Raw genomic sequence first — 11,885 nt, 5'->3', positions numbered from 1 at the left:
CTGAGTGGACCATGTTTCGTGCCTCCATTGTTGAGGCAGCCGATCGAAGCTGTGGACGTAAGGTGGTCGGTGCCTGTCGTGGCGGCAACCCCCGAACCTGCTGGTGGACACCGGCGGTAAGGGATGCTGTCAGGCTGAAGAAGGAGTCCTATCGGGCCTTTCTGGCCTGTGGGAGGTAGCTGACAGGTACAGACTGGCCAAGCGGAATGCGGCTTCGGTGGTTGCCGAAGCAAAAACTCGGGCGTGGGAGGAGTTCGGTGAGGACATGGAAAACCACTTCAAGATGGCTTCGAAGAAATTCTGGTCCACCATCCGTCGTCTCAGGAGAGGGAAGCAGTGCACCACCAACACTATTTATAGTGGAGATGGGGTGCTGCTGACCTCGACTCGGGACGTTGTGAGTCGGTGGGGAGAATACTTCGAAGACCTCCTCAATTCTACCGACACGCCTTCCTTTGAGGAAGCAGAGCCTGAAGACTCCGTGGTGGACTCACCTATCTCGGGGGCTGAAGTAACCGAGGTGGTTAACAAGCTCCTCTGTGGCAAGGTCCCGGGGGTGGATGAGATCCGCCCGGAGTTCCTTCGGGCTCTGGATGTTGTGGGGCCGTCATGGTTGACACGCCTCTACAGCATTGCGTGGACATCGGGGACAGTGCCTCTGGATTTTTAAGAAGGGAGACCGGAGGGTGTGTTCCAATTATAGAGGAATCACTTTCCTCAGCCTCCCTGGTAAGGTCTACTCAGGGGTACTGGAGGGGAGGGTCCGTCGGGAGGTTGAATCTCAGATCCAAGAGGAGCAGTGCAGTTTTCGTCCTGGCCGTGGAACAGTGGACCAGCTCTATACTCTCTACAGGGTCCTTGAGGGTGCATGGGAGTTCGCCCAACCAGTCTACATGTGTTTTGTGGACTTGGAGAAGGCGTTCGACCGTGTCCCACGGGGAGTTCTGTGGAGCGTGCTTCGGGAGTACGGGGTACCGAGCCCCTTGATACGGGCAGTTGGGTCCCTGTACCACTGATGTCAGAGTTTGGTCCGCATTGCCGGCAGTAAGTCGCATTCGTTTCCAGTGAGGGTTGGACTCCGCCAAGGCTGCCCTTTGTCACCGACTCTGTTCATAATTTTTATGGACAGAATTTCTAGGCACAGTTGGGGCGATGAGGGGATCCGGTTTGGTGACCTCAGTATTTCAGCTCTGCTTTTTGCAGATGATGTGGTACTGTTGGCTTCGTCAAGCCGTGATCTCCAACTGTCATTGGAGCGGTTCGCAGTCGAGTGTGAAGCGGTTGGGATGAAGATCAACGCCTCTAAATCTGAGACCATGGTCCTCAGTCGGAAATGGGTGGAGTGCCCTCTCCAGGTCGGGGAGGAGATCCTCCCCCAAGTGGAGGAGTTTAAGTATCTATATATATATGTATGTATCTATGTATGTATATATGTATGTATGTATGTGTATGTGTATGTGTGTATGTATGTATGTATGTATATATATGTATGTATATATATGTATGTATGTATATGTATGTATGTATATGTGTATATACAGGGTTCGCGGTTAACCGCTTCCCGATTGCCCGGGGCAAGTGAAATTTGGCCACGGGCAAGGTAAAATTATGGGCAACTTACCCGACTGGGGCAAGCATTTTTTAAAGCAGCCAAATATCTTTAATTTTGACGAAGACTGTGGTGTGATCTGTTTGTAGTCACTGTATGGTGATGGTTTAACCCAGACACCCCCTTATGTTGTGGTATGGTCCATTGGCCTTATCGGGGGCAATGGGCGGGCGCTACAGGGATCAGTTAGTTCAGTGAATGTCGAGTTAAAGTGAACGTCAATAAATCCCGCAGTATTGGAACTCGCTGTAGTTGCATCCTCATTTGAAGTTTGAAAAACACATACAAAAACCTACGATATTTCGGCCGAAAATTGACAGCCGGAGGTTTTCTTACCTTCTGCACAAGTGGCGACGAGTTTGTTCAAATCCGAACATTTCGGATTCCTCTGACATGACGAAAATAGCTAGAATATTTTTAAGTAGACAATTCAATTGTGAGTAAGGAAGGGTGTCATATTTGATTATTGGCTGTTAATTCATTAGCTCCATGATGTGACCTGACATAGTGTCAGTGACTGTGTTCTGTTTATGCTATGAAACTTATGGAGGCAGCACCACAGGCAACTGGTCTTGAAGGAATACACAAATTTTGCACACTCATAATTTACTCATGTGATTACTCAATTAATAAACTCTCCTGGATTTAAAATTGATAATCTGGATTGCTGTAATATAATTTTCCCAATATAACATGCAGATTTGTTAATTATTAAAACTACAATTAACATTTTCAATAACTGCACAGGATGATACATGCTGTTGTGAGTAGGGTTTCATGGTTGATGATGAAAACAAGATTAATTTATTCTTATCAGATTATATGTTTATTTACATTTGTGGCACACATTTTACAACCATAAACATTTTATTCTTAGTCTAGCTTTCACAGGACCAGTTCTACCTGCCAGCTGCCAGCTGCCAGCTCCTTACGGACATATGCTTCATTGACTGTTTCTTAATGCCTGCAACGTCTGCAACATAGAACTCATGAAGGAATAACATAATGCTGGGTCAGCAGACACCTAATTAATGTGTTAATACATGATACATTTTTATATAAGCAACCCTTATGATTGTAACGTATTTTTAATTCTTTCTAGGCAGGAACTGTCCGAACAAAAAATTCATGCAATTTGTAATTAGACACTTTGTCATAAAAAGTCACTCAGGGCAAGGTAATTTAATCTTCGGGCAAGAGAAAAAAAATTGTCACTTGCCCAAGTTGGGCAAGTAATTTTTAAAGTTAACTTCGAACCCTGATATATATGTATATGTATGTATATATATATGTATATGTATGTATATGTATGTATATGTGTATATATATATATATATATATATATATATATATGTATGCATGTATATGTGTATATATGTGTATATATATATATATATATCTGTGTATGTATGTATATATATATATATATATATATATATATGTGTATATATATGTATATGTGTATATATGTATATATGTATATATATATATGTTTATGTATATACGGGCGGCACAGTGGCACGGGCGGCACGGTGTCCGACTGGTTAGCACGATGGCCTCACAGTGAGAGACAGCATCGGGCGTAGGTTCAATCCCGGCTCCGGCCATCCTGTGTGGAGTTTGCATGTTCTCCCCGTGCTTGCGTGGGTTTCCTCCGGGTACTCAGTTGATGTCTCTTCACACAAGTGTCCAAAACATGTTGCCGCAAATACGGCAACATGGCAACAAAGTCAATCATCAAAATGTGGCCAAGGGTGTGCTGGTGTCAATTGCACATACAAACACCCTTGTGTTTGAAAATGGCGTTCTTCATGGTCAACTAGTGATGATCACAGAAGTCCAATATCAGGACACCACTGGGGTTCTGATAAAGGGGGGCCGTTCCTCCTAACCACACCTTCCAGGTCTCACTGTTCTTGCACACGTACGCATTGAATTCCCCCAGCAGAACAAGTGAGTCCCCAGAGGGAGCGTTCCCCAGCACACCTGCCAAGGACTCCAAAATGTTTTGGTACTCTGAGCTGCTGTTTGGTACATTGGCACAAGCACCAGTCAGGCACTGCTCTCCCCACCCAAGGCGGAGAAAGGCTACCTTGTGCCTTGCTCTATGGGCAACTCCAGATTGGAAGAGTTTCCAACCCTTCTCGGAAGAACTGGTTCCAGAGCACAGGCTGTCTGTGGAGGCAAGTCGTACTATATCAAGTAGGAACTTCTCTACTTTGTACACCAGCTGCGTCTCCTTCCCTGCCAAAGATATGACATTAAATGTCCCGTGACCTAGCTTCTGTAGTCGGGGATCCGACCAACAAGGCCCCCCCCCCCTCTGCCGCTGGCCCAGCTTACAAAACACCTGCATACTTTGGCCGAGGGAATAGGTAGGACGCCTATGTGAAGGGGGACCCACATTCACTCTTCTGATTGAGCCAAGTCTGGCCTCATGGATGCAGCTGACCACCAGGAGCTAGTCAACGAGCCCCGCCCTCTGGGCCTGGCACCAGAGGGGGGCACCTGTGACCTATGTCCAGGCAAGTGAATATGAATCAGTTTGTTTTTCTATCATAAGGGGTCAAATGAACTGCTTTCTATGGTACCTCACCTCAGACCTGTTTGCCATGGGTGGCCCAACCAGGGGCATAAAGAAGAAGAAGAAGAAAGAAATCCCTTTATTGTCATTGTACTCAAGTGTGCAACGAGATTTGATAAAGACAACATACTGTAATTCATAAGTCAAAAGCACAATGTGCATGTTCACTCAGCTGTTCTATAAGATTTGTGTAATTTTGACAAACGTTATTTACGTACGGAAATGTTTTTTTTTTTTTAGCATGCTAGCTCGCGCATGCTAGCTCGCGCATGCTAGCTCGCGCATGCTAGCTCGCGCATGCTAGCTCGCGCATGCTAGCTCGCGCATGCTAGCTCGCGCATGCTAGCTCGCGCATGCTAGCTCGCGCATGCTAGCTCGCGCATGCTAGCTCTCATTTAGAGAATGTGCATGCTAGCTCGCGCATGCTAGCTCTCATTTAGAGAACGGGCGCTTTGTCAAAAGCAGTAGCACAGCTGCTGTAGGAGCTCTCATGGCAACACTGCAAATCAATAATGTCAGGGGAGGGATGTCACTTGTCACCACACTCCTTAGATTCTCAGTTTTTAAAACAAAACCAAAACTATCACTGAACAGCATACAAGCAAACAATGAAACAAAGAAATACAATTTGCACAAAACATGCATTTCTCATGCCATTCATATCCCAAAAAGAAATAAAAATGACGCAGAGCATTCTTGGAGCCTATCAGCCTCAGCCAATCAGATGGTTGGTTAGAGAGATGTGAGTGGAGTGCTTTAGCCATTGTGTTGTTTTTGGGTTTTTTTTTCAGCTGGTTGCTTCGATAACCCCAGCCCTTTAGGTTGAAGACGCACATGTTCAGGGACTTCTGGATATTAATGAAAGAGAGGGAATGGACTGATTAGATCATAACGCAAAAAGAAAAGCATTCAGTCTTTCTCTTTGTTCTCCTCGCAAGCCAAATTTTGAGCGTCTTTCTCTTCGTTCATGGTGTGTTTATTAAATGTCCAATTGGTGAACCTGTCAATGATGAAATCATTCAATTCATTAAAATTGTACATTGTGAAACATTGTTTTTTAACTGTTACACTGTTTCTTTTTTTTAAGAAGTTGTTCACAGTGTTGAACCTCACTCCATCTTTGCTTGTGAATAGCCTAGCCTTTCAGGGATGCTCCTTCTCACTAAGACCCACGTATTTCCAATTAACCTGTTAAAAAGGTGGAATGGTTGAAACTGTTTTTTTTTAAATAGCGTTTTTTAACTTTCCCAATCCAGCTACAATAGCAATCAATTTGAACATGAGCTATCTTTGTCTTTGTAGTGTAATCAATCTTGAAAAGGATTTGCAAATGATTGTATTTTGTTTTACATTTGACACAAGGTCACAACTTCAATTGAATTAGGGTTTGATTTCATGTTATAGATGGGGTTTAAACTATCAATAAAGACTTGCAATCACTATTATGAGTGCGGAATTTATTTGTGCAAATTAGGTATTTATGGTCGTGCTGTGTCCCCTCAAAATAGTGAGGGTCCACTGTACAAGATTTTAAATATTTTTGATTTAGGCAATGCCTAATTTAGAATTGACTTTCTTCTTTAACATGTTTTAGAAAGGATGACATTTCTACCTTATAATGTTAATTTGTCTTCCTTCTGTTTTCCAGTAGTGCCTGCTAACATTGCCGAGCTGAAAAATTTGGAGGTTCTTAATATGTTCAACAACCAAATTGAAGAGCTACCAACTCAAATTAGCAGTCTTCAGAAGTTAAAACACCTTAATCTTGGGTATGTAACACATGTTTCATACAACTGATTGTTCTTGTTCTTTTTGTTGAATATGTCCTTCCATATTTGCACCAGATTCATAATTGTATTGCCATTATTCAGTGTACATTGACCTTCAAAATACCATTAAATTACCAAGGGCCGTTCGTAAAATGTAACCTTCATTCACATTTTGGGAATTGTTCAGTCTACATGCAGTGAATATTACTAGTGTCCAGAATCATTTTTCAGGAAACGCCAAAGACTTCCTGGTATGTGTAGTATGTGGCTCCAAGAGACTTTTTTGTAGGTCTTCTCTGATTACATATACCACAATATTTTATATCTTATACAATATCAGTGCTGCGTAATTATTTTCTGTCAAGCCCCCTCTACCAAGAAGAAAACAATTTGCATCAATAAAATGTCCCTTAGAAAAGCTAAATTGAATATAATTTTGAGACCTATTATTGTGTAGATCTCAGAACTCAGTACTCTGTGATGCAAATATTATTGATGAGATGATAAATATTTACTATATGTTTGACATCAAACCTCTTCGTCATGATGACATCATTTCTGTGTTCCGGTCTGAGTATGTCTGCTAAATTGCTAACGTAGCCGTCGTCTTATTTAAATTTCGATACATAATGGTTGCAATACAACATTTCTGTTCATAGATGCTGGCTCTCCGCCCTAATGCGGTTCGAGTCAGACTTCTGTCCTCAGACTTAGATATAGTACCAATAAAGAGTTTCTACTGCTGCGGCGGAAGATAGCTTGGCGGCTAGTATTCGAGTAGCGGCGAAAGAAATTACTTCCAGGACAACCAGCGACAGGGCGACACTTTTTTTTCTTTCTAAATCAGTACTGTGTGACCTACTGAATGAACTAGTGGCACAAGCCATACATTGTTCAGCCATACTACAGCGGAAAAAAAGTATGTTTCCCAGCTTCCCACGCACTCCCCGCGCTCCACCATTTGGGAAGCTCTGTACAATATACACCTCCTTAAGGGCACTGACAGGAGATGCAGATTTTTTTCCTTTTCCATTGAATAATACCCCTGTCAGGAAGCTCATTCCTATCCACACCAATGTTGTTTTCGTCAACGATCACGAAAATATTTCGTTAACAACCCTTTTTTTCATGACGATATCAAGACGTTGCCGATTTAAATGAGGTCCTTTGTCGACGAAAACATGATGTGACGTACATGAATTTTCGTTGACTAGACGGGACGAAATTGTTAGCGTGTGGTTCGTCAGACGCTCAAAATTTATGACATCCCTTGCTTTTGTACATGTAATCTGTCTTTCAAAAAATGCAATGCTGGTGCAACCTATCCTTTGTTTGGGCACGCCCACCACTGGGAAAGCACGCAGGGCGCATCCGCTGCAAACACACCGTCGCACACACCGGGACAACAAAACACGAACACGTCCCCGGTCATTCGTCTCGGCTCACACACTGACACGCTTTCCATTGACGGAGCACGGCAACAGTGACACTCGGTAGGCTACTTCGTTCTGATAAGCTGTTACAAGTAAACAAGACATATGTTTGATAGAGTTTGGACTTGTGCTTCTGTTTTAGAACAAGTCTACGACAAGTCTATGTTGTTAACACATTTTTATTTTACGTTGCTTTAATCAAAATAAAGCCACAACAGTTGCCAAATAAAATGTTTTGGTTCTCGGCTTATTTTGGAGCAATGAGCATTGATTCCACTGTTACCACTTTATCTGTTTGTAATGCATACTCCTTAGTAGTTGATCAGAAAGTCTCTATTGGGTGGAAACCTTGTATGCCTATTTTAAACTAAAACGGACTAAAACCATTTTGAGTTTTTGTTGAATAAATTTAACAAAACTAGACAAAAACTTTTTTCTTGAGTCTCCGTTGACTAAAACCTTTTTGAGTTTTCGTCGACTAAAACTAGCCTAAAACCTTTTGGAGTTTTCGACTAAAACTAGACGAAAACTATCACTAATGGGAATGACTAAATGTGACAAAGACTAATAAGCATTTTTGTCCAAAAGACTAAGATGAAATCTAAAATGCCTGCCAAAAACAACACCTATCCACACACAGTTTAAATTCCGTTGTGGCATCAACTTATTTTTGTAGGATGCACAATTTTCTTTGAAAATAGTAAAACAAGTGTGGTTAAAAAGGGTAGATACCCATATTCACTGCAACTGCCATCAAAATTAAAACTTGACTTTTTGTGTGTGAATCCGGGAGTTTGAGTAGACATAATTGCATTGTAGTTGTCTGCTACATGTGTGGATCCACTGTCAAAGCTTTGTGGAAACAACAATCAGTTTCAAGGAAAAACATTAATTTCAAACATTATACTTGTTTAAAAAAAATCATTCATAAAAACTAGAGCTGCAAGCAGCTATATAGGTCCCTCACAGCCCTGGCAAGGTTGGGGGACTGAGATGTTGGTATACTGGCACATTGCAATGCTTTTTTTTTTTTTTGCTTTGCTAAAAAATCTTAGTGGCGTTATCACTGTCATGATCCGCGTCGGGCATGACAGCCTTTTGTTATTGTTTTCGTCACCTCCCTGCCATGTGCTTTGGTTATTGTTTTCGTTCTCACCAGCCACGCACCTGTTCCCAGTTCACGATCACACACCTGCTCCCCATCTGCTCCCCTGATTACCGGACTACTTATGCCTTCCATGCCCTCAACCCAGTGTCGGGTCATTATCCTGTTTGGCTCCCTGTTGCTGCGTCACGGACTGTCACGACCGCTCCTAGATCTCGTTCATGCTCTGGTTCTCGTTTCCGCCCTCGTTCCGGCCCTTTATCCTTGTCCCAGTTAGTCGCGTCAGTTTGCCCTTGTTGTTTTGTATCCTGCCTCGCTGTTTGTCCTCGTTTGATCCCTTCAATAAATTCCCCTTAACATCATCCATTTCCCTGCCTCCTCGCCTTTTGGGTTCCTCCCCTCCTCGCCGCAAGGCGTTCCTGACAATCACGCCATTTTTCTTTTTTAAATCACACAATAACCCAATGGAATATCAATGCTGCTGTCAGGCCAGAAGTTGTTGCATTAGTGTTTTTTGGAGGGGGGTCGAATAGGATTTGCCAAGGCTGCAGCTTTGCGTAAAATTTCACAAACTTTGTTTTGCAATATGATGAAGACTTAAAATCCCTTTCAGAATCAGAATGGCCTTTGTCATTGTACTTGGTGTAGAACGATCGAATTAGAATTAGAATTAGAAATCCCTTTATTGTCATTGTACTCAAGTGTGCAACGAGATTAGAGGGCTCCCCTCTCCAGTGCAATACAACAATAATTTAATCAAGTATATAAATTAGATAAATAAAAGAATAAATAATGAGATGGAAAATAATACGAAATTGGATAGATAAAAACACATTACGTTGCTGTTCTGCAAGGTAAGGGTGGTTTTGTGTGTGTGTGTGAGAGTTCAGAATGGAGATGGCTCTCGGAAAGAAACTGTTTCTCAGTCTATTGGTCCTCGATTTGATGCATCTGTAGCGCCTGCCAAAGGGCAACAGGTCAAACAGGTGTGAGTTCGGGTGAGTATTGTCTTTGACGATATTGAGAGCTCTGATAAGGCACCGGGTGGTGTAGATGTCCGACAGGGAGGGGAGAGGGCAGGCTATAATCCTCTGCGCCATTTTGACTGTCCTCTGGAGCCTCACTCGGTCTACCTCAGTGCAGCTGCTGTACCAGGTGGAGACACAGTAGGTCAGTAGGCTCTCGATGGACGAGTGGTAGAAGGCCAGCAGCAGCTTCTTGTCCAGGTTGAATTTCCTGAGGACCCTCAGGAAATACAGACGCTGGTGGACCTTCTTTACCACTGCTGTGGTGTTGTGTGTCCAGGAGAGGTCATTGGAGATCTGTACTCCCAGGAACTTGAATGTGTGGACCCTCTCCACACATTCACCTCTGATGTAGAGGGGGGGGGGTGACACACTCTTGTTCCTCCTAAAGTCGATGACGATCTCCTTTGTTTTTGCAATGTTGAGTTGCAGTCTGTTGTCCTCACACCAAGCCGTTAGTCTCTGGACCTCCTCCCTGTAGGCTGCCTCGTCACCTTTCGAGATCAGACCGACCGCTGTCATATTGTCAGCAAATGTGACGACGGTGTTGTTACCGTCGGCCGGGCTGCAGTCATAGGTGTAGAGGGAATATAGGAGAGGGCTCAGCACGCATCCGTGAGGGGAACCGGTGCTTAGCGTTCGGGTGGAGGACGTGTAGGGGCCGTGCAACACAGTCTGGGGTCTGTTGGTCAGAAAGTCCTTAAACCAGATGCGTGTGATGGCAGGGAGGCAGTGAATGTCCAGTTTGGAGATGAGGATGTCTGGGATGATTGTGTTGAATGCCGAGCTGTAGTCCACAAAGAGCATCCTGGCATAGCTCTGCTGTTGTTCCAGATGGCCCAGCACAACATGCAGAGCAGTGTCGATGGCGTCCTCAGTGGATCTGTTTGCTCGGTATACAAACTGGTAGGGGTCCAGTGTGGGAGGAAGGTAGTCCCTGATGTGCTGGAGAACCAGTCTCTCGAAGCACTTCATGATGACTGCCGTGAGAGCAACTGGACGGTAGTCAAGTCAAGTCAATTTTATTTGTATAGCCCTTAATCACAGACAGTCTCAAAGGGCTTTACATAGCCACAATCGACATCCCCGATCTTAACCCCCAGGAGGGCAAGGAAAAACTCACAAAACCTCATTAGGGGAAAAGTGAGAAACTTTGAGAAGGGACCACAGATGGGGGAATCCCCCTTCCAGGATGACCAGGCTGCAATGGATGCCAACTGGGCAACATTTGACACATACAATGATGCTATGCAATAATAGATGAGATAATATAAGAGTCAATTGAATGAAGTGCTGCAGGAAGATGACTTCAGTGGAGTGGGTCCTCATCCAGGGCCGTAATATCCATGGCAGCATATCCGAAGATGAGCCTTCGATCTTGTACCGGTCAGTTGGTGTAAATTCAGTACAGCCACTTCCAAGTGAATCGCCATCACCTAATTCGGGGAATTGGGAACAGAAAAGAAAGAACAGAAATAGCAAACAGGCCAACAAGTAGTTCAATGAAGTGCTGAAATATAAGGAAATCAGAAAAGGCGCTGCATGAAGACGACTTCGGCAGAGCAGGTCCCTTCCCGGTTCGTCAGTGCCGTAATCTTCAAAGCATGTCCCCATCACCTAATTCCCAAGCAGGGGAAGGAGGGGGCAGAAAAGAGAAGAAGCGGCAGTAAACAGGCCAACAAATAATTAAATTAGATGCTAAAGTATATAAATAAATTGATCAAATGTCGCGCTGCAGGAAGACGACATCACTGGAACAGGTGCATGCCCAGTTGGTCAATGCCTTAAACTTCCTAGTGGGTCACCGTCACCTAATCCCCCAGCCGGGGGAAAAGGGGGCAGAAAAGAAAACAAAAGAAAAAAAAGCGGCAGTAAACAGGCCAACAAATATTTCAGCTAAATGCACAAGAGTATAAATGCGTCTTTAATAGTGTTTTGAACATTTCTACTGAGGTGGCGCCTCTAATATCTGAGGGAAGTGCATTCCAAAGCATTGGTGCCCGAATAGAGAACGCTCTAGAACCTGCGGACTTCTTTTTGGCTCGCGGGATCACTAAAAGACCAGCATTTTGTGAGCGAAGGTTTCGGGACGGAACATATGGTACCACGAGGTCAACGAGATAAGAAGGTGCTAAGCCGTGCAATATTTTAAAAGTAAGTAGCAGAACTTTAAAATCACATCTCAAGTGGACCGGAAGCCAATGCAAATTGGCTAATATCGGGGTAATATGATCAAACTTTCTCGTCTTAGTTAAGAGTCTAGCTGCTGCATTTTGAACTAACTGCAGACTTTTAATACTCGACATGGGGAGACCCGAGAGCAAAGCGTTACAATAGTCGAGGCGAGACGTAACAAACGC

General features: G+C 43.8%; 1 protein-coding gene across 4 annotated transcripts in view; it reads left to right on the top strand.

Moving 5' to 3' along the window:
- rsu1 (Ras suppressor protein 1) overlaps positions 1–11,885 on the top strand; it is an 86,132-nt gene that overhangs the window by 33,097 nt on the left and 41,150 nt on the right. For 2 of the 4 annotated variants that reach the window (XM_088282993.1, XM_088282990.1), the window contains exon 4: positions 5,845–5,962. In XM_088282993.1, coding sequence (XP_088139119.1) covers positions 5,845–5,962 — 118 coding nt within the window. Of the gene's footprint in view, positions 1–5,841; positions 5,963–11,885 lie in introns of all 4 variants that reach the window. The other 2 variants (XM_088282991.1, XM_088282989.1) reach the window with 1 other exon arrangement.

This window comes from Idiotropiscis lumnitzeri, chromosome 19 (assembly GCF_059441095.1).
Source record: "Idiotropiscis lumnitzeri isolate Australia: NSW breed Sydney's pygmy pipehorse chromosome 19, RoL_Ilum_1.0, whole genome shotgun sequence".
NCBI lineage: Eukaryota > Metazoa > Chordata > Actinopteri > Syngnathiformes > Syngnathidae > Idiotropiscis > Idiotropiscis lumnitzeri.
The sequence above is the reverse complement of the archived record's forward strand: the minus strand, read 5'-3'. Positions and strand labels throughout refer to the sequence as shown.